The sequence below is a fragment of the Danio rerio genome, chromosome 10 (assembly GCF_049306965.1).
Source record: "Danio rerio strain Tuebingen ecotype United States chromosome 10, GRCz12tu, whole genome shotgun sequence".
In the NCBI taxonomy this organism is placed as follows: Eukaryota; Metazoa; Chordata; class Actinopteri; order Cypriniformes; family Danionidae; genus Danio; species Danio rerio.
The window spans coordinates 44138965-44163008 of NC_133185.1; the positions used below are offsets into that span (position 1 = coordinate 44138965).

At 37.1% G+C, this 24044-nt stretch overlaps 2 protein-coding genes across 2 annotated transcripts in view; one reads left to right on the forward strand and one right to left on the reverse strand.

The window, feature by feature from the left end:
• Positions 1-227: 227 nt before the first annotated feature.
• pcp4a (Purkinje cell protein 4a) overlaps positions 228-24044 on the reverse strand; it is a 43053-nt gene continuing 19236 nt past the window's right edge. The window contains exons 2-3 of the mRNA NM_001166122.3: positions 11060-11108; positions 228-861 (exon numbers count right to left, since the gene is read on the reverse strand). Of these exons, the coding sequence (NP_001159594.1) occupies positions 728-861; positions 11060-11108 (183 nt within the window). The 3' untranslated portion in view covers positions 228-727. The remainder of the gene's footprint in view (positions 862-11059; positions 11109-24044) is intronic.
• LOC137496621 (uncharacterized) lies at positions 3248-6992 on the forward strand. The gene is made up of 3 exons (XM_068224051.2): positions 3248-3607; positions 5233-5409; positions 5530-6992. Exons 1-3 carry the CDS (start codon positions 3508-3510, stop codon positions 6162-6164), a joined length of 912 nt encoding a protein of 303 aa, XP_068080152.1. The 5' UTR covers positions 3248-3507; the 3' UTR covers positions 6165-6992.

Here is a 24044-nt window from a genome sequence, read left to right on the forward strand (position 1 = left end):
CGAATGGGAGTCGGTTGCTCTAACAAGGAGGCTAAAGGCCATGGCCTCTAGCGTCTGTCGCTAGAGTACCTTTAGAGGTCAGAGGAGTGAGGTTTACCTGCACAGCACTTACTATCTGGTTACATTGGCATGGGTTTCCCAAATTTTTCCCCCATAGTCCAATTTTCTATATTTTTTAGATTTGAAAGAACGTCAGAGATAAAACAATGTTTAAATAATCAGATCAGTCACTGAGGTCTTCCCAATATTTATTCAGCTCACATAATTATTTCCAACAGATTGGTGGGAATCAGGAATATTATAATACACCGACAAAAACATTGACGTAGGCAGAAGGATAATGACAAACCACAAACATCAGTTCATCTATACAGACAAAAATAACTCAATAAAACAAAACAGAAAGATTAATAAGTCCATTCAAATCCTAATGTCAAGCATGATGTTTTCCTTGAGCCACGCTGCCAATTAATACAATAATACAATCACACTTTTAGGTGGATGTTTTTGCTTATTTAAACACCTTTGACGTTAATGAGACACACTTATTAAAAAAATAACAAAAGCAGGCTATTTCAGAAGGGAAAAAGTATTATATTGAAAAAATGTTGGTGCTGTGGGGAACCGAAATTTCATGATTTATTATTTTATTCCCCGCCCCGTGAACAGAGCCATTTTTCTGACATGCATCCCCCTGCCCTAAATGTGGGGCCGCAGATGAACACGGTTATGATTTCACCGTCTGCTTCTTCTTCTGGAACTTTCTGAACTGCGACTGGATGGCCACGGCAGCTTTCTCCGTCTCGGGGGCCCCCATGTCGATGTCGAAGTCCTCAGCCGGGACGTCCTTCTTGGATGGGTCTGTAAAAACGACACATTGTGTGTATGCTTGGTCGATAATGGACGCTGCATTTCTCTCACTGCTTGTTTCTGCTTTTTACGGTTGATCAGGTTCGACCTTTCCTGAGAGCAGCACTGCAGTGCATGACACAATAATACACACACAAAAAAAATATTTTTGCTGCTTGTTCAAACTACTTATTTAAAATGAGTTGAAACAGCTCAATACTTAAGGGTTTTTTTGGGGGGGCAACATAACTGTTTTATGTTCAATCCAATAAAAATGATTCAAGAGTTCACACTTAGCTGATGATTGATAAGTAAGAGCGAGTTTGGCATGCTTTCCCAGGAGAGAGCCCTGAGCTTGGAAGATCCTCAAGCCCGTTTCATCAAGTGACAGAGTAGTCTGAGCTCAGGTAAGTCTCTAGAGCTCCCCAGTATTTAGTAGGGTTGGGTACCGAAACTCGGTGATGTTATAGCACCGGTGCCTTTGTAACCGGTATGTACCGGATTAAATCAGCATATGAATTTCGGTGCCTAATTTCGTTACCACTGGTGCTGCGACAAGAAAGAAGCATCAAGGGGGGCATCAAAGGCACACATAACCCTTTCACACATACAGACCTTTCTAGAATCTAATCAGTTAACTACGAAAGTTGAAATAACTAGGCAAATAATTTTGTAACTTGATTTGTTGTGTATATCAAAAAATATACAGTAAATATTTCGCAAGGAAGCTAATAATACTGACCTTATTTTTTAAAAAGAAAAAACTGCTTTTATTTAAGAAATAAACAATAAGAAATACGACTTATTATGACTCCAGAATAATTATTTTTTTAGGAAACACTGTGACAATTTTCAGAAACATTATTTTAAATGAATGGGAGGGCAAAATAAATGGACTTTAACTGTAGGCCTATCTGTTAAAGTTTACAGGTGCAGCAATGTGCCTTGATGGACTTTAATGTTAGAAATGTGTTCTCCTACACCAGTACAACGTTACTTGTCAAATAAATGAACGAGGAAGATTATTTTGAGTTTAAGTTATTTAATTATCCTGTTTATAAGGAATGCAAAGTGATGTATAGATAAAAAGTGACTTTGAATCATTTTTAAAGTATTTTGTGAAATATGGTAAAATGTGACCCCCCCCCCCCAAAAAGTACAAGTGGCCCCTGAACTGAATACTGAAAAGGAGTTCAGTATTTTGATGACAGCCTTTCCACAGGTTTGTAGTAAGCTAATATAATTTCATAATGCAAATCTTAAATTTAAATGATCAAAAAATATATATTAATGTAATTTAAATATATAAAATATAAATTGATGTTTACTTTAAACTTTAATTATATTGTTCTAATAAAATTAATTTTTTAAAGATTTTTCAAATAAAAGATTTTTCTAGAGTCATTCACCATAAATTTGTGGCTCAAAAGTATCAGTTCAGGCACCGGTATTGTTTTAAAAGTATCGATTTAGCACCGGTATTGAAAAAAAAATAAAACTATACCCAACCCTAGCTCCATTACATTGGCCTTATTAACCTTATATACCTGCTAGACATGCGGATGATCCTGTCCCATACAGCTGCCATTACATGGCTCAAAGATTCTTTGTAGTGTGCAATTTAACAACTGCCTCTAGGAGTCGCCAATGGAAATATAATAAACACACACAAGGAATGAACGTACGCCAGACATGAAGTTGGCATGGACCAACGCACATTCTCACGTTCATTTCATCGTTAGTAAATCCAAATATGAGCGTGAAATCTGGAGTACTTAAAGTTTTAGTGCGTTTTTGTTGATACATGAGGCCCCAGAGCTGTCAATAAAATGCCAAAAAAAAAAAAAAAAATGATTGCAGATTCACAATAAATGGGGCTTAAATTGAAGATGATTACAGAAAAAGCTATTTGTATTAGTGTTTCAGATTTATGATTTATGATTTTTTTGTTTTGAAATCAATAAAAAAAGCATAATTTATTTCAACTTGTTTAATTACACAAGTTAATTGATAGACAAATAAAGGATTATGTGGTGCTAAAAACAAGAATAACGATAATAATAATATCTTATTTATTTAATATCAGTTATAATTATAATATTAGTCAAATAATTCAAGTAATGCCGACCCTAACTTCTGAAGGGTTGTATATTTAAAATTGGATTTGGGTTTCACAAAACCTTTATTTCAAGTCCTTTGTCATCAAATATATCAAATTTTAATTAATTATTTTTTAAAACTCACAAATAAACCAGCTTTTGTTTCTTATAAAGGAATTTATTATTTATTATGAAGAGATTCTTGATTTATGCAGCTGACATTTGTTTTTATGTCCTGTTCATGTGTCCTCAGTCATTTCTTTTTAAAAGAAAACATTTTAGAGAAATGTCCTGTTACCATAGTTGCAGTATGATGCATAGTTGCATCACATCATTTAGAATGCGTTCCGAACTGTATGCAAAGCCCCGCATCATCGAGTAAAGCTCAGTGCGTTTGTGGTTTTGTGGTTGTGTGGAAGTGGTTTTGTTGTTTGTTATTGACAGTAATTCACTGTTTAGCAATCCACGGTGCAAGACCGAGATTGTCTCTGCAAACATCACTGAGAAAGCTTCACACACCCTAGCACAGAGTTTTAACCTGGCAAAAGAACAACCAAGAATGGAGGAAAAGAGGAAAAGGAGATTTTTCAAGATACCCTCCTTCCTCAAAGCTGGCAAAAACACAGCACAGCTTGAACAAATGCCTGAAAATGGCCATGGTGAGTCATATTCACACTGTAATTTGATTATTCAGGGGTTTTCCTGATTTCAGATTATTTAAGCCCCCTTCTGTCCAGTTTTTGGGCTGTCTAGACTCTTGTTAGACCCATAATTGACAGACCTTAAAGAATTAGTTTATCAAAAAATGCATATTTGTTATTAATTACTCCCCCTCATGTACAGTAGTTCAAATCCTCTAAGACCTTTGCTAATCTTCTGGACACAAATTAAGATTTTTTAATTTATTTTATAATAGGAGATATAATTCTCAGTGCTCCATACACAGTCATGAGAAGTTCAATGTACTGTCAGAAAATTCAGTGTATTAACTAATATTAACAAGCACAAGCTTTAATAATGCATTAGTAAATGTAGAACTGTGATTAATAAATGCTTTGAGAAAGGTTTGTCTGACTTTTCAGGATTGTTTACCTCTGAAATTGTGAAATCATTTGAACAACTTAGAGTTTAATAATCCCTCTGAGGACTTTTTAAAATATCTTCAAATTCGGCATTTTAAAGCAAAGCCAAACTAGTTTTAAATTATCCAAACTGGCTGTCAGTAAGTTCTTTTAAAGGTCTTATTTCTAAATTCTATTCTATCTTATTTCTAAGATCTGTGATGGGACTTTTCCAAAATGTACCTCAATTTCCATACATGAACAAAATGTTACGTTTTTCCACAGAATTTATTTTACACCTGTTTGTCTGCTTAAATTTCCAGCCTTTCTGACCTCTGTTTTAAGTGCAAAAATGCACAGTTTTAAGTTGAGGCGCATTTTGGTATTTTGGTCTTGTGTAACATCCAACCATTTTGGAGAGGGGTTGATTCTGCAATCCAGGAGATCATAGGACTACGTTTTATTTTCTTCCCTCACTTTTTTTGTTGAGTGACATTCCTGAAGACCTTTTTGACTCAGAGCTCAAACCTCTGTTTACAACTCTTACATTTCTAGCTAAGAAATGTATACACAAAAATGGTCTACTTGTCAACTTCCAACTATTTCCATGTGGATTTCTCAGTTGTCAGTCTTTCCTCCTTCGGAAAAACAATTTATGACGTCAACCACAAACAGGACAAAATCAGGAGACTTTAGGAATCTTTCCAATGCTTTCAACATAAACTATTTATTTTTATTTTAAGAAAGTTCTGGTTTCTTCTGTTTTATTTTTATGTATTTATTTATTTTTAACTATTAATGTTTTAAATTAAAATTAGTAAATTTTTATTTTAAAAAATAATTAAATTTGTGAATGATTTGTTTGTTTGTCTGATTATCTTTGTTGATTGTGCTGTTTTTAAAAATCCTTAATGACAAAATGCTGTAAGAGTATTGTTCGTTCTTGTTTCATCTTAGTAAATGTATTACCGAGTTAAACTACTGATAGTGTAGTGAAACCATGGTGTATTTGTGATAATCGTGGTTTAACTACTACAATAACCATTTCCTTTCTCTTAATTTCTTTTTTGTTTTGTAATATTTAAATGTTTTAATTTTTTTTTTTTATCTGAAGTAAAATCATGGTAACTGTTCATAAGGGATGTTATAAAACTGTAAATGTTAATTTCCTTTCAAATGACTGTGGAAAAGTGAGTCAACTACAATCATTTCTCTTTTAACAGACGAGGAGGTGAAAGAGAGGAAGAGAAAAAAGAGCCGGCTGGCGTCATTCCTCAAATCTTGCAGGAAACACCTGACAATCTCCTGCCTCACCCCTAATAAAGAAATCGAGCTGGAGAATGAAGAGGAGGAGGAAGAGCAAATAGATCTCCCAATCTCTCCACCCAGAGGCGCTGATGGTAAATGAACATGTTTACATCAACATATCAGTCTATACTGCTATTAATAAATTGTAAACTTTAACATCTTGTTAAAATCCCTTTGTAAAATGTGCAACCACTTCATTTCTCTTTTAACAGATGACTTTCTGTGCAACTCAACGATTGAGCATCATCAAATCATAGTGACTCCCGTGATACACAGAGAGCCTTGTGTGGAAGATGAGATAAATGTCAGCCAAGGAGAAATATTAATGAAGAAAACTACTTCATCCTGTGGAGAACAAGAGGAGGAGGAGGGCAAGATTAAAGAGGAGATGAAGAAGAAGAGGAGAAGGAGAAGGAAGAAAGAGCAGGAGAAAACGGAGGAGACAATGATGGACAAGGAGGCGGAGGGCAAGATTGAGGAGGAGGATGGAAGGAAAGGGAGAATGAAAAAAGAGGAGAAGATGGAGGAGATGATGACGGAGAAGGAGGAGGAGGAGGGCAACATTAAGAAGGAGGGGAAGAAGAAGGAAAGGAAAAGGAGAAGGATTAGGAAGAAAGAGGAGAAGAAGGAGAGAAGGAGCAGGAGGAAAGAGGAGATGAAGAAGAATGAGGAGGAGGACATGGAGATGATGGACATGAAAGAGGAGATAAAGGAGGAGGAGGAGGAGAAGGAGGAGGAGGAGGAGGAGGAGAAGGTGAAGAAGAGAAATCGAAAGCAGAAAATAAGCAGCAGGATGAGCAGAAGAATGATGAGGAGGAGAAATAAAAGGAGGAGGATGAGGGGATGATGGAAGAGGGAGAAAAACAATAAAGAAATGCATTAAAAATGTGTCCCTGTCTGTTTTGTTTATCTGTTTAAAAATGAACTCTTGTGTGTCTGGTGTTGTAGAAAATAAATCATTCATTCATTCATTTTCTTTTTCGGCTTAGTCCCTTTATTAATCCGGGGTCGCCACAGCGGAATGAACCACCAAATTATCCAGCATGTTTTTACGCAGCTGATGTTCTTCCAGCTGCAACCCATCTCTGGGAAACATCCATACACACTCATATACACTCATACACAACGGACAATTTAGCCTATCCAATTCACCTGTACCGCATGTCTTTGGACTGTGGGGGAAACTGGAGCACCCGGAGGAAACCCACGCGAACGCAGGGAGAACATGCAAACTCCACACAGAAACGCCAACTGACCCAGCTGAGGCTCGAACCAGTGACCTTTTTGCTGTGAGGCGACAGCACTACCTACAGCGCCACTGCGTCACCATTTTCACAGTATGTCTGATAATATTTCTTCCTCTGGAGAAAGTCTTATTTGTTTTATTTCGGCTAAAATAAAAGCAGTTTTAAATAAAAAAAAAAAAAACATTTTAAGGACCGAATTATTAGCCCCTTTAAGTTATATTGTTTTAGATAATCTACAAAACAAACCATCAATATACAATAGCTTGCCTCATTACTTAACCTGCCTAGTTAACCTAATTAACCTATTTAAGCCTATAAATGTCACTTTAAGCTGTATAGAAGTGTCTTAAAAATATCTAGTCAAATGTTATTTACTGTCATCATGGCAAAGATAAAATAAATCAGTTATAAAAGATGAGTTATTCAGCTGCATACTGAACACAAAACACTATCTGTATAGTATGGTTTGTTTAATTTGACTAATTTGGTAATTTCATTAGACAACTAATAAAAACAGCACAACATCAGAATGCCTCCGATTAAGCAGCAACTTTGGATTAAACCTTTCACCACAAACATAATATTTCATCCTGGCTCATTTAATAATACCCACAAATGATGTTCCAGGCTGAGTTATCAAAAATCAAGCCCACAATTATTTAACATTAACATAAAACTAGGCCTAATTGAAATGTCACTTTACAGTAGCCAATAATAATTATTTATCTTGATCATTTTACTCAAAGAACTACAACAAAACACAATTACTTAACCATTGCCATTAATGACATTTAAATGAAAGCAGAAGATGCAAGAATAAAAACACACTGTTTTTTGCACAGTAACTGACATTTTTACAAAGTAACAGATTGCCTTAAAAGTAGCAACAGTGTAAAAAGTGATTACTTAAAGCGAGTAAACCAATTGCCTTAAAAGAAACAAGTTGACTTTGTTGTAACTTCCATTGTAAAACCCATTGTAACTTGGAACTGTCAAGTTGACTTAATTTTTATTATTATGCAAATTGTATTCACGTTTTCTTTTTTTTTTTTTAATAAAACTAATAACTTTTTCCAATACACAATAAATATATATATATATATATATATATTTTTTTTTAGCTTTTCTGTATCTAGCAAAACGACAGTAACTAAAATCCAGACTCCAGTGTGTCTTCTAAATTCAATACAGGCTATAATTGTAGATTTTATATAGACTTAATGAAGCATCAAATATGTACTTTTGTAATAATTGCAGTAATTATTTGAAAACAGTCTAACACTGTAAAAAAGGATTAGTTGACTTTAAAAAAAAGTGAGTACAATAAGCATAATTATAAAAATCAAGTCAGCTTAACAGTTCCAAGTTTCAATGGGTATACTTACTTTATTTTTGTAAAGTCATTTTGTTGCCACAAGTTACCACTTGTTGTTTTAAGGCAATTAGTTTACTCGCTTTATGTAAGTAATCACTTTACACACTTTACAGTGAAGTACTTTAAAAGTGAGTAAATCTGTTGTAACATGCAACTGTTAAGTGGACTTAATTTATGTAATCATGTGCAAAATTCATTCATGTAATAATCTGAAGGCAAAAAGTTTACTCACTTTCTTCATGTATACTGAACTATTTACTTTTGGGGAGAGCGGGGACGAAACTAACGTGGGATGAAAGTAACACGTCGATTTTCTTGAAGCTCCAACAACATTTGCTTTCCAAGCAATAACAGCACATTCAGCACGCAACTCTTGATGGAGCTGTCAAATATCAGCTGATTTCAGGATCGTGTCCCTCGGTTAGGTCCGAATTTCAGTTTTTAAGTGCAGAAAGTAGATTATTGTGGCAGTTCTTTTTACCTTATTACAAGTTGTGTTTCTCATTTCATGCACCACAGTAATGATCCATCTACAGGTTACTTTGTGCATTAACACATCCTTCAGTTTTAAATGTCTGAGTTTTTCCAGTTTAAATGTAAATCAGGTTTAAAAGGCAAGAGTTGCTGTGGGGACGAAAGTAACACTGTTCTTAATCTCCCACTACTAATAGACAAACAGTATTTTTCACTTCCATATTAGAGTCATTTTGATGTTCAACTCGTTTAGTTTTGCCTTCATTCATTTTTGATTTCCGTCTTCAACACATGATTTATTTACAACACATTTTTAAATATAATAGTTTAACTAACTCACTTCTAATATCTACTTTTTATCTACCCCATAGCGATAGTCAGTGAGTAACATTTTACTTGTTATTTTGCAAGACAGTTGTATTCAGACAAAGTCCCTTTAAGTGTTTTATAGTCATTTATTCAGATTAAAGAGTAATTTAAAGACTCAGGGCCCTGTCATACACCCGGCACAATGTGGCGCAAGGTGCAGCACAATAGTCTTTTGCTACTTTCAGCTTGGCGCAAGGGTCATTTTGAGGTGTTGCACCACACTGTTTAAATAGCAAATGCATTTGCGCTCAAATGTGCACCCATAGGCGTTCTGGTCTAAAAAAGCAGGCGTGTCTTGGCGTGTTGCTATTTTAAGAAACTGTACATAGTCTGTTCATTAGACCAGAACAAACTCGGTCTATTGTCTGGCGCAAAGTGCGCCTGGCTTACACACTACACACAAGATGTAGAGCAATACGCAAATATCTTTACATATGAAAAAGATATAATATATTAAAGATATATATAATAAGGATATATATAGGCTATATATATATATATATATATATATATATATATATATATATATATATATATATATATATATATATATATATATATATAAATGATTAAAATATTACAAAACATATTAATTTCTAGCCTACATGAATTTAAAAACCACTGCCGTCATACTTTCTTCATCTAGGGAGGCTTTTTCAGTTCATTCAATTTGCTTTTGTATAATGTTATTATTATTAGCAGTATTATTTATTATATTCATATTTATATTTGTTTTAATAAAAACAAGCTTAGATTTGTCCACTTGTCAGGTTTTAGACCATATGGGGCACAGCATGTGTATTTGGAAATAACTCAGTATTTTGAGCACACTTCGTTATTATTAATCATTTATTCATTTGCTGGAAATTAGAACTGAATTTAGAAATAGTTTTGAAACAAATCTTTGCGCTTAACAAACTAAATTAATTATTTATAGGCTAATTGATGACTGTGCGGTAAGGTTTCCCTATCCACGAGAGCAAAAGCGAAACTTGAAAGCGTGAACTTACTTTACGTCATGTTAATAGCAATGCGCTTAATATGGCGCGACGCAGCTGGCTCTTAAAGGTAATGGGAGATGAGACTCTAATTGGTTTATTCTCAAAACACACCTTTAACTCATTAAGAAAATAAACTCAATCCTTTTAGACCATGCGCCATGGCGCAAAGCGGATTTTCCCGTCCTTTAGTTAGCAAAAAATGCGTTCTGACATGCCCTGAAAGCGTTTGCGCCCTGCGTTTTGCGCTCTGCGCAAGTTATTTAATTATCTTCTTTATGAAGACTGCAGAGGGATGTATGGAAAAATATTAATGCAATTCAAATATATAAAATATGAATTGATGTTTGCTTGATACTTTAATTATATTGTTTTAATAAAACTATTTTTTAAAAGATTTAGTCAAATAAGAGATTTTTCTAGAGTCATCCACCATAATTTTGTGGCTTAAAAGTATCAGTTCAGGCACCGTTATGGCACCGGTATCGTTTTAAAAGTATCGATTTAGCACCGGTATCGAAATAACCCCAAACGATACCCAACCCTAGTATTTATTTAAGAAAGAGAGGAATGAGTAGGGGATGATTGGGGGATTCTTCAAGACAAAGATGACTAAGGTAAGGAAATCTGGCTATTTATGTATTGGAATTCATCTGATTGGGGCAGCACGAGGGCGCAGTGGGTAGCACAATCACCTCACAGCAAGAAGGTTGCTGGTTTGAGCCCCGGCTGTTTCAATTGGCATTTCTGTGTGGAGTTTGCATGTTCTCCCCATGTTGGTGTGGGTTACCTCCGGGTGCTCCAGTTTCCCCCACAAATCCAAAGACGTGTGATATAGGTGTATTGGGTAGGCTACATTTTTAGCTTAAAAGAACCAGCAACCTTCTTGCTATGAGGCGATCATGCTGCACACTGCGCCATCGTGATGCCTATTAGACATATTTCAAAAACAAAAAAATGCTAGCTGGGATCATTCTTCAAAGTATCTACATTTAAGTTCAGCAGAAATAAACTGGTTTGGAAGCACTTGATTCATTTGTACGTAAATTTGTGCGTGAACTATCCCTTTAATGTTGAACATAACTAAAAACTAAACCATAATTGAATCATCACTGTACTACTCTACACTTCAAACATCCAAAAATAATATTGCATCCTCTACCAATATCAATCGCACTATGTAACAGAACGAGAAGTGAAACAAATGCACACTTGCAGCACATTCTGTCATCTTATGTTTATATCCAGATAATGAACAGGACGGAGTGCTGAATTATACCTTGTCCACCTGAGGGTTTGATGCTTCCAGCGGATCCGGATTCTTGTCTCTGCAAACAAACAAACAAAAATAGACTCGAAATTAATAACATCTGTGCATTCCTTCAGAAGCATCACAACAACAACACACTGGCCGAAGACACAGCGGGGATGTCTGTTTTCTGTCTCATTAGCCGATCACCGTTTAATCAGTCAATTCCTGAATTAATAACTCGGTGTGTACAATGCATTTCAAACACTTTAGGAGAGCTTTGATGCGGAAGCTTTTGTGTTTGTGTGTGCGTGTGTGTGTGTGTTTCCGCTGATGCCATTCATTATGGATCTGAATACAGTGGAAAGCATGTGCAGAAGGATTATTTTACACACACACACACACTTACACACTTACACACACACACACAGTTTAATCATATTAGTTTCTGTCTCCTTCCACCTCAATCAATCCTCCCGCGTTCACTTCTATCTTTGTCTTACAGGCTCTGATAAACGTGTGGAAATTTGCATGCACAATTCTTCTCCCGCTTCACGTTTCCGGAGTCGCCTCTGATATGAAGCGCTCTCTTATTGCATTGCATTGCATTACAATGGAGTTGATGGAGAAGAAGAAGTGTTGTTTCTGGATGCTGTGGCGTACAGTTTGTGGCTGTTCTGCGGATGGTGAAGGGCACTGCTGCATAAATTACAGTCTTTTCAAATGTCATACGGCGCAGAGAACTCACAACGATAAAAGCTTGAGGACTTAAATGCGAGGTGGAAAATAGCAGAAAGTTGTGGAAAAGACTTTCAGGCGTTTCAAGTGATTTAATAGGAATTTCATCATTTAGTCGCAGTTATGTTATTCCAAACCTTTAAGAACACAAATGAAAGCGATTTTTAAGCAAATCTTACAGATTTCTGTCACTTTTCACACATTTTTCCGGGAAATTACCATGAAGTAAATCCACACTTTGTTAATGAAGTGTTAGCAAACATGTGTTACAACACTACAACACACCCTTGTTGCATGTCTTTGTTTTATGGCAATTTTCTGGTATTATTGTGTGAAAAGAGCTAAACTCTTCTCAGGAGTCTCCTGTTTTTCAGACCCATCTCCCGCTACCCTCCCATTTTGTTACTTCTCCTGGAAAACTCTCGTAATTTCAACCATTCCCCCCTTCCCGGTCTTTAGCATTTTGGTACAGTCCGTGAAACCCCTGGGTCGCCAACACTGGTATAGAATCCTTAAGAACACAAATGACAGCTGTTACGTTGAGAGACGTATTGTTTAAAGTTATTTTGTTTATATTGAGTCTTATGTCTTTTTCCCGTCTTCTTTTGTTGCCTTGACTCCTCCCCTGAGTTTCAAGCAGGTTGCTGATTGCTTCCCACAGCTGTGTTCACTTACCATGGAGACGTGAGAGGGGATAAAAACACAGGCCAAACACTTTGATCTTGAGAAAGGAGCTAGAGAGGAACCTTTCTCCAGAGCACTAGCTGGGTTTCAGTTAAATTAAAGCTGTTGAGAACTGTTGAACTGTTCTGATGTAAGATCTAAATTGTGTATGATTGGTAATTGTTCTCTGTTGTAGCTAAGAGCAGTACCACAGTTTAAACTTTGATTTCTTTCTTTTGCTTTTTTCCCCAGGAAGCAGTAAGGAGGTGGACGGCCATTCCTTTTTTTTTGGACTTTTCCTCCTGTTTTGAGGTCAGTCAGGGAGTCAGTGTAGTTTTGTTGTTGATTTTCATCATTGTTTTCTTGTAGTTTATTAAGAGGCTTTACTCCCAGACAGAGCCCTGTTTTGTTTGTTATTTTGGCTGTATTCCACTCCTGAAGCTCCGGAAGTTCCGGAAAAAGCCAGATCCGGATCCGCCACCTCAGAAATCTGATCCAGTACCTCATTTTACCGATCCCCCTCCCGCCCCATTCTTCACTTTCTTCCGCGACTCCCCAACCCTCTTCACTTTCATCAGGGACACACCAAAATCACCCCACCAGCCCCTTGGTCTTCACTTTCGTCCGCGACATCTGTCCCACCTCGGGTAACATGCCATATCCATTCTGTTCCGAAACCTTGCAATTTTCAAGTTAAGCACTGAATGTAAGTATTATGTACTATATGCATATTTACATTTGTTTTAATAAAAACAAGCTTAGTTTTGTCCACCTGTTGGGTTTTGGAAACATCTACATCACCATATAGAGCATAAGAACAGGACGTGTGTTTGGATATAACTCCGTTTTTTGATCACACTTCATTATTATTATTCATTTATTCATTTTCTGGAAATTAAAACTGAATTTAGAAATAGTTTTGAAACAAATCTTTTCGCTTAACAAACTAAATTAAATATGTAGGCTAATGGATGTCTTCAATCATTATCCACGAAAGTGAAGTAGTAAAAGTAAAGAGAAGAGGTCGAATGGAGGAGGCTTATTCTTTGTCCTAGCTGCAGATGCTCTGTTTATCTGTTTTCTCGCTAGTGAAGTTTTCAGTTTTTCCACTTACAAAGTCTGCCATGTAAATAGCAAATGTGCCATGGTGTGACGCAACTGACTCTTAAAGTGAATGTGAGAAAAGACTCTGATTATTTTAATGCATGTTATGCTCAAAAAAGAATAAGCACAACCCTGTTAGACCAAGCGCAAGACTGTAATTTTCCATACTTAAAATAGCAAAAGTGGATTTGGACACCCTTAATGCATTTGCGCTATGCGCTTTAGACTTTTTAACTAAATTGTTAAACTAGAGCCCCATGTGCAAATTTAATTTACTGGTAAATACTTTCTGGTAATTTTACTGGAATTACTGTGTGAAAGGAGATCAACTTTTCTGAAAAATGACCAGTTAATTACCATGAAGAGATCCTGTGTGAATATGCCTCTTTTAAAAACAAAATAATGGAAAATTAGTTTTGGCAATTTTCTGAAATAAAAAGTTGTAACATTTAAATTGAGGGAATGTTTGCGCCTTTTTTTAGATTTTAATTAACTGATAAAGCCTTTTTGGTAATTTTATGGCAATTTACTGGAATTACTGTGTGAAAACAGCTGAATTTTTCACACATACAGATTGTTTTCTGAAAGTTACCAGTAAATTAACATGAAGAGATCATGTGTGACAACAAGCGTTTTTAAAAAAACAAAATACCAAAAAAAATGACTTATGGCAATTTTCCAAAATATGAAGTTGTAACATTACCAGTAAGTTGAGGGTTGTTCCAGGACAGAGTTTAACAGTGTTTTAAACAAAATATGTACAAATGTCAAGATGAATTAAAGGGATAGTTCACCCAAAAATGTAAATAACCTCATCATTTATTGTGTGGTTTTAAACCTTTATGCATTTCTTTTTTCTACTGAACACAAAATAAGATATTTTGAAGAATTTTAGCAAGTAGGAATGCAAATATGACGGCAGAAATTACATTTTTGGGTGAACTACCCCTTTAGTTTATGCAAGGGGATTTTATATCTGCTCCAAAATTGTTCGTTTTCATACAGATTTTGCTGGAGGTCTAAAAAGCAGGGCTCGGTTTCTGCTTGGAATGGGGTAAAAGCAGGGAAATCTCCTCGCTCTGTTTCTAATCCTGCTTATGTGAGGAAAGTGAGGAGCAGAAGAAGACTCAGTATCAGCTCGTTCACATCCCTCTGTGCTGACAGTCTCACAGCTAATGCCATTAAATGTGGAGTCATACACTGGGCTCCAGGAGAAACAAATAAACAAACAAACGTTGATCTGTCAGTCAATTATGTTTCTTGAGCATCTGAGTGTTCAATAGAATATGTAAATAGTACAGAAATATTACTTTGAACACAAAATTAACCATTCTATTGAGTCAAGTGACCAGTCATAGTGATGAGTCATAGTGTTTAAACCAACTCCAGACACACCTTAACTCTGCTATCCTGATAGAATAGCCATGTTCATTCATTCATTCATTCATTTTCAGTTTAGTCACTTTAAGCAGGGGTCGCCACAGTGGAATGAACCGCCAACTTATCCAGCAATCCAGCATATTTTTCATGCAACGAATGCCCTTCCAGCTGCAACCCAACACAGGGAAACACCCATACACACTTGCATTCACACGCACTCATACACTATAGCCAATTTAGTTTATTTATCTATAGCACATGTCTTTGGCCTGTAGGGTAAACCGGAGCACCCAGAGGAAACCCACGAGAACACAAGGAGAACATGCAAAATCCACACAGAAATGCCAACTGACCCAGCCGGGACTCGAACCAGCAACCTTCTTGCTATTAGGTAATCATGCTACCCACTCCATCACCATGACACCCTATAGCCATTTTTTTCGAGTGCCTTGGATTTAAATGAATGTTGAGTGAATAAAAAAATGCTTAATATGCTAAACTGAAAGTTTTTCCCCCTTTCAAATGTTTTATTGTTGAACCTACACTCACCGGCCAGTTTAATAGGTACAATGGTCTCAAACTCAATTCATGGAGAGGCGCAGCTCTGCACAGTTTAGCTCCAACCACCTCGAACTCACAACAGCTTTTTAGTCTCTATAGTAGTCTTGAACACCTTGATTAGATGGAGCAGCTGTGCTTGACTAGAGTTGAAGCAAAACAGTGCAGAGCTGCGGCCCTCCAGGAATCAACTTTAAGACCTATGCCTTACTAGTATTGGGTTGGACCCCCAGGTGCCTTCAGAACTGCCTTAATCCTTCCAGGCATAGATTCAACAAGGTACTGGAAAAATTCCTCTGAGACTTTGGTCCATATTGACATGATAGCATCACGCAGTCGCTACAGATTTGTTGGTACTAATGGGCCTAAAGCGTGCCAAGAAAGTATCCCATACACCATTACACTACCACCACCAGCCTGAACCGATGACATAAGGCAGGATGGTTTCATGCTTTCATGTTGTTGATGCCAAATTCTGACCCTACCATCCGAATGTCGCAGCAGAAATCGGGAATCGTCAGACCAGGCAATGTTTTTACAATCTTCTATTGTCCAATTTTGGTGAGCCTGTGTGAATTGTAGCCTCAGTTTCCTGTTCTTAGCTGAGAGGAGTGGCACATGGTGTGGTCTTACGCTGCTGTAGCCCATCTGCCTCAAGGTTGGATGTGTTGTGCGTTCAGAGATGCTCTTCTGCAGACCTCAGTTGTAACAAGTGGTTATTTGAGTTACTGTTGCCTTTCTATCAGCTGGAACCAGTCTGGCCATTTTCCTCTGACCTCAGGCATCAACAAGGCATTAGCGCCCACAGAACTGCCGCTCACTGGATATTTTCTCTATTTAAGACCATTCTCTGTAACCCTAGAGATGGTTGTGCATGAAAATCCCAGTAGATCAGCAGTTTCTGAAATACTTAGACCAGCCCGTCTGGCACTAACAACCATGCCACGTTTAAAGTCACTTAAATCCCCTTTCCTCCCCATTCATTTGCTTAGTTTGAACTGCAGCAAATCGTCCTGACCAATTTTGAACTTAATAATTAAAGATAATATCTGAAAAAAGCATAATATGGCGCTAAAGAGGCCAATGATGTTGGCATTCTGTTTAATGAGTGTACTTTAATAACATTATTGTTCAGTGCTGCACATTATTGCATCTCATCTGCTTTTTTACAAAGCCCCGCCTTCCTGTGTGTCCAGAGTGCTCTGATTGGCCAGCTTCCAGCGGCTCTAAAGCAATCATAAAGTAAGTGATTTAACTAATATCTGTAGTGGATGAATGCCATCAAATGTGGAGTTTTTGGCAGATCTGTCCTGCTGAATGAATCTCTTTTGTGGGAGACTTGCAGTTTTGTTACTATGCAGATATTATGCGTGCACAAACATGGAAGCGGCATCATATGGGCTGTTTTAAAGCTGTCTCTGTGCTGTTTTTAAATATAGTTCTCCTAATCCACCGCAGCCTTTTGGGTCTGGCGCTTTTGTCCATGGAGGAACTGCCAACATCCTGTTCTCTTAAAAGTTTAATCGCCCCATGATGTACACACGAGTTTCATTGCCAATCTGCACTTCGCTGCAGCTAATGAAGTTTATGACTGCGATCATCGTTTTCATCATTGTTCATAATGAACACACAATATGGGGGAGGCATATGGCGGAGGGAAAGAGAGGCTGAAAACGCTTCATCCAAAACAGCTCCTCTCTGCTCGACATTTCCAAAACGAGCCATTGTTTTTGCATAACCTAATTATCTCCTGCAGTCATTCTCTCATTAATGTAATTTTTGTCATTGAGATTGTCGTTGAGATTGTTGTTTGTGTTGCAGGACTGCTAAGATGAGGTATTGTGTGTTTAATATTATATCTTTATGCAGGAGTTCATTTGAAATCCTCTCCAATTATATGTGTAATGTAGTAGCATGTTGGATGAAACCTGCTAAAGCAACAATTAAACAAACACGCAAATAAATAAATAAATCATCATCAGAAGAATGCATATTTTTTTGTAATGATCAACGAATGGTGGTATAAAGACCTCTGATGATTAATAGACATCCTCTTATTAGCATGTTGAGCTGGGGAAAAGTAAATACGGAACACTCACCACCCACTTTATTAGGTACACCTGTCCAACTGCTCGTCAATTTCTAATAAGCCAATCAAATGGCAGCACCTCAATGCATGTAGACATGATCAAGACGATCTGCTGCAGTATCAGAATGGGGACGAAAGGTGATTTAAGTAACTTTGAACGTTGCATAGTTGTTAGTGCCAGACGGGCTGGTTTGAGTATTTCAGAAACTGCTGATCTACTGGGATTTTCATGCACAACCATCTCTGGGGTTTACAGAGATAAAGAGAAAATATCCAGTGAGCGGCAGTTCTGTGGTCGCAAATGTTTGTTGATGCCAGAGGTCAGAGGAGAATGGCCAGACTGGTTCCTTGATAGAAAGGCAACATGGACCAAAATCTCTGAGGAATATTTCCAGTAGCTTGTTAAATCTATGCCATGAAGGATTAAGGCAGTTCTGAAGGCAAAATGTACTGGTACTAGTAAGGTGTACCTAATAAAGTGATCTAAAAAAAAGGAGTGTGTTGAGGCACATTGCTGGCGCGTTGCTATTTTGAGGATCTAAAATAGACTGTTCAATAGACCAGCTAAGAGGAGTTCTAGAGGCCAGTGCAGAGCGCGTCAGTTGTGCACCTAACTTAAACATTGCTTAATACACACAGAATGTACAGCAATACGCAAATATCTTTAGAAATGAAAAATAATTAAAGGATTAGATTAAAAAGGATTAAATATTACAAATATGATTATTTTCTACATAAATATAAAAACCACTGCCCCCATGCCTTCTTAATCTCAGGGGACTTTTTCAGTTTATTCATGACAACTTGCTTTTGTATAATGTTATTATTATTAGCAGTATTATTTATTATATGCATATTTATATTTGTTTTATTAAAAACAAGCTTAGATTTGCCCACCTGTCAGGTTTTGGACCATATGGGGCACAGCATGTGTATTTGGACTCAGGTTTTTAAACACACTTCGTTATTATTGTTCATTTATTCATTTGCTGGAAATTAGAACTGAATTTAGAAATAGTTTTGAAACAAATCTTTGTGCTTAACAAATGAAATTAATTATGTATAGGCTAATGGATGTCTGTGCGGACAACACGTTTCCCTATCCATGAGAGTGAAAAGTAAATAATGAGGAGGCTCATCTCTCATTCTCGCGCTGTAGATGCTCTGTGTACCTGTTTTCTTACTAGTGAAGCATTTAGTTTTTTCCCTTACAAAGTCCGCCATGCAAATAGCAAATGCGCTATGGCACGACACAACTGACTCTTAAAGGGAAAGGGAGATGAGACTCTGATTGGTTTACCCTCAAAACACACCTATAACTCAATAAGAGAATAAGCTCAGCCCTGTTAGACCATGCACTGCAGCGCGAAGTAGATTTTTCCGTCCTTAAAATAGCAAAAGTGGATTCAGACATGCCTTGAATGCTTTTGCGCCCTGCGCTTTGGACTTTGCACCAAGACTGTTAAAATAGAGCCCCTAGGGTCTGAGAGCAACACAATTTTGATTCTCTGTATATCCTGTACATGTGGTTGAATTGACAATAAAGCTACCTTTGACGTTAATTTTGAGTTTCTAGATAAGAAAAATCAATGGTCTTGTTATCCAAAATAATATGTCAAAACTAATTGAGACAAAGGATTTTTTTGCTCACCCCTTGCTTACTGCTTTAAGAATTTTTAGTTATTTGGACAAGAAACGAAAAATCTTGCACATGATTGTATGATCTAACCGTTTCAAACATTCACCATGTAGGACATGTCCCTGGATTAACATCTGTTAGCATATGTTGATCATTGAACAGCATTCGAATTTAGGATTAAGGGATATGTTTACCATTCATTTTAAGTTTAGGCTTACGGTTAGGTTTATGCACTTCTACATGATTGTTATCCAACCATTATTCCCCTCTAATTTTGGGAAAAATTTACAGTTATGGTTGGGTTTAGGGTTAGGGAATAGGTTTGGATTACAATTTCTAACAGAAATGATGTTCCAGGATCAACATAGATGTTAATCCAAGATCACATCATACTGGGCAAAATCATGACGTGCTTCAAACACTGTGACAAAAGAGCTGACGCTTCAATGCGTGTTGAGAGGAAATGAAAGTGTTTTTCCAGTTGGATGGACGATAACATAAATAACGCTTTATAAATCTTCTGTCAAGCATGACTCGGGTATCGCAATGCATCCAGGGCTTTCTGGCTTCTACAGATGCATTGCAGATCCAGGCTTTGCAGTGAATTTAACTTGAGACTGCCTGAGCTCAGCACAGCAGTGGCCTTCAGTCTAATGTTTGGCACTGCCACACGGCGCCAACTGAACTTACAGTCTGAATGTTCATCACCGCTATGCTAATGAGCAACCTCATTTATTTATGCTCGCTTCGATGGCCCGATTCCCCAATTAACTGAAATGCATTTCAAACCCTACACACAGCAAAAATGTGCGCAGCTGGTAGCAGGAGGATTGTTTAGTCAATAATTTCACTCTTGTTAATAAAGTTATATTTCAGAAGGTTTGTAGATTCGATGTTGATCTTCAAGCTGTGTTGTTTGAGCACTGTGCTGATAGGCTCAAGTTAAAATTAGAGTATGAAATATAAAAAGCAAGAGTGCAAAGAGCGGAGCAGTAGGCAGAGATATCCGAACAGTAGCAAAGCAGGAAGTCAGATGTGGTTAGCACTGTTGCCTCACAGCAAGAACGCCACAGGTTCAAACACTTACCAGGCCAGTTGGCATTTCTGTGTGGAGTTTGCATGCTCTCCCTATGCTCACGTGGGTTTTCCTGGGTTTTCTCACCGTTCAAAGACATGTAAAGTTTATTTATAAACTAATTTCGAGAGGATCACGTGCTTATGATTGCTTGCAGCTGGTCCTGCATTATCAAATTTATGATTCACCAATCAGACGATTCCAAAGCCACTTTAAAAACCCTAAGTTCCATATAACAGCCATATTCGTTTTGAAGAATCCCCCCTTCCACCCCTACTCCTCCTCCTTTCCTAGATGGGTGGCATTGTGGCCCAGTGGTTAGCACTGTTGCCTCACAGCAAGAACATCACTGGTTCTAGTCCTTACCAAGCCAGCCAACATTTCTGTGTGGAGTTTACACGTTCTCCTTGTGCTCACGTGGGTTTCCCCAGGTTCCCCAGTTTCCTCCCACCATTCAAAAACATGCAACTTAAGTTAAATGACTAATCCAAATCGGCACCATAGACATGCTCCTAGTAAGTAGTTATATCTTAAGAGCAATCACTATCTGTTCATTAGCCTCTACAGCAAGGAGTTCTCGAGATCTACCTGAACTCAAACATCCCTCTCGCCTTGCAACAGGAGGGAGCCCCGAGCTCGAGGATCTTATGAGCTCTCCCGGGACAGCATGCCAAACAAGCTTTATAATCAATCATCAGCTAAGTGTGAATTCTTGAAACATTATAAGTAAATGATTTATCCAAAGTGGCATCATAAGACAAACTCTTAGCCAGCTATATCTCTCAGCTATTCTTAACACGTTCACAAGCAGGGGAGTTCTCGAGACCAACCTGAGCTCGAACTCCCCTCTAGCCCTTCAAACGAGAGGAAGCCCTGGGCTCGATGATATTCTTAGCTTAGGGTTCTCTCCCTGCCAAACACGCTTTATTATCAATCATCAGCTAAGTGTGAACTCTTAAACTGTAACAAATACTTCAATCTCAGTTCTGCTGTCATTGTTTTTCCGGTGAGAACATTATATTTTATTTCGTATTCCTTCCACTATAAAATACGTAATGATCAATTAAGGTTTTTGTTGTGCTAAATGATATTGCCATTCTATATAATGCCAAGGAATAGTAAAAAATGCCAAGGAAAAGTGTGCAAAATCTTTACAAAAAACTGACATTTTATACTTTGCCTAAAACCATCAGGCATTCTATACATTTCCAAGGCATTCTATACAATACAGAGATTTCACACATTGCCAGTAACATATATAATGCAAATTAAACACCCTAAGATTCACACTCAGAAGAAGCACCAAATTTTGCACCTCTCCCAAATCCCAAAATGATGCAAAAAATACTGTTTTTTTTTGTTTTTTTTTGTTTTTTGGAAGCCATTTGGAGAGCTATTTCTGATTCATTTGGCAGCTCGAGATCTTGGAAAGGCTTCCATGCCGTTCTCAACATCTATTAAGAATTTAAGGGAGAAACACACAACTAGGACACAGACGGCTAAAGAGGGAAAAAAATGGGATCCAATGCGTCATATTTGAAGGCTAACAGATGCTCGAGTGAATGTAGGAACCAGGCTGGAGGATGGGAGCTCAAACGGTGGCTTTTATCGGAGCGCCTCACTACCAGAAAACGCTGCGGGATGTAAATACCGAACTGATGAATGTGTGAAAGCAACACGCTGATGATCCCACAAATGATGCATCGCGCTGCTGGAACAGATCTCAACTTATTTTTGCATGCATAAGCTTCATTTGTTACATAGCATTGGTATTAAATGCAGTTGAGAAGTGCTAATGAATGTTCATGTTTAGTTGCTAATTGCCTATGGTTGAATAAGGAGTATTGGCAGTGAAACGTCTTTGACTCATGATCAAACTCAGCTAAAAAGCCAAAAGGAATGCTAACTAATTGTTAATTGCAGTAGCTGAAAGCTAACTTCTATTTAAATAAGTCTGAGAAATATATTGACACTTGCCAGGTGCCAAATGAGAGTAAACACTGGCAGGTTATGGAAAAGCATTTGGTCACCAACCTTTTAATTAATTTGAAAAATGCCCAAAAATAAGAATTTGAGTCATTCATTCGTAATTCGAGTTCAGTCATACTATTTTTAAATGAAGGTATGGCACCAAAACCCACCCCTAAACCAACCGTCATTGGGGGTTAAGCAAAACCTATTAAATTGTACCAATGAGATCATACGAATTCATATGAACTAGTCACAAAATGAAAAAGTTATGAATTGCCGTGAGATCATGTTGGCATTACTCACAAAAATGGCCACTATTTTTATTCATTTGTAAAATACCCAAGAATACCTAGACTGATCTCACAAGATAACGTAGCTAATTTATGTTTTGCCAGATTAGCAGCTAATTCGTTTAGCAATTTGAATAATTCGTTTGTAATTCAAGTTTAGTCATATAATTTTCAAAGGAGGTATGGCACCAAAACCCACCCTTAAACCCAACCGTCATTGGAGGTTAAGCAAATTGAACTAAATTGTACGAATGAGATCATACGAATTCATACGAATTAGCCACTAAATCAAAAAGTTTTGAATTGTCGTGAGATCATGTTGGCATTACTCACCAATTGGCTACTTTTTTTTATTAATTTGTAAAATATGCAAGAATACCCAGACTGACCTCACAAGGAAACATAGCTGATTTACGTTTTGCCAGTTTAGCAGCTAATTCGTTCAGCAATTTGAATAATTTGTTTGTAATTCGAGTTTAGTCATACAATTTTTAAAAGGAGGCATGGCACTAAAACCCACCGCTAAACCCAACCGTCATTGGGGGTTAAGCAAATCGTACTAAATTGTACGAATGAGATCATACAAATTCATATGAATTAGCCACTTAATCAAAAAGTTACGAATTGCCGTGAGATCATGTTTTTTAGTATTACTCACATGACTGTGAGTGTGTGCTATTTCACGCTGTCATTAACTGTCTGGAAGACCCCTCTGTGGTTGTTGTTCCCATGTTGAAAAAATATGTAGGGTGGTTGTGTTTTAGGTGTGATTTAAGATTAGTTGTGTTGCCTTTTTTTCGTTGCCACTGTTGAAACAAATTCGACATATCGGCTCGTTCAAGTTAACGAGCTCTCCTTTCTCATTCGACTCAAAGCCAAAATGTTTCCACACTGGAGCTGAATACTGTGACTTTGAAACCATCAACCGAATTTTGTATCCTAACTGACTGTAGTTTCTAAACACGAGTCAGTGGGTTCGCATCTCACACTCTGTGTTTATGTGCGCAGCATGCAGAGACGTTGCATAAGCCTCACCTTCCACAGAAAGCAGAATGCAGCGCGTTCAACAAAAAAACTTAGATTTTTATATTATGTAGCCCAATCATTATCATCATCTTAAATTTCTTTATATAAAATTGACAATATATCGCGCTGCCAAAATTAACTGCCCTCATTTTCATATATTGCTCAATACATTGACTATCATGACAGACCTAGAGCAGTGGTTCTTTTGAATCACGCGAACCCCCTGGCTAAACTAAATTATAATTTTGTCATTTTAATGTTGCCAAATTAAACTTCTAGTAATTAATCATTATTAATAAATAAATGTTTAACTAAATTTGCGAAACATAAAAAAATTACCTCAACTATTGACAGCTACATCAGTTGTGTGTGTATCTCATTTTTTTTATTTATTTATTTTTTTTGTGGTTGCTAAGATGCTTCCTGAGCAAATGTAAATCTATTAAGGGTTTCTTATCACTTTTCCTATTAACAGACCAAGT

Excerpts from the sequence above, each read along its gene's own strand:
- LOC137496621 (XM_068224051.2), top strand. The coding sequence starts at position 3,508 with ATGGAGGAAAAGAGGAAAAGGAGATTTTTCAAGATACCCTCCTTCCTC. Across the intron at positions 3,608-5,232 it reads AATGCCTGAAAATGGCCATG|ACGAGGAGGTGAAAGAGAGG; the intron begins GTGAGTCATATT and ends CTCTTTTAACAG. Across the intron at positions 5,410-5,529 it reads TCCACCCAGAGGCGCTGATG|ATGACTTTCTGTGCAACTCA; the intron begins GTAAATGAACAT and ends CTCTTTTAACAG.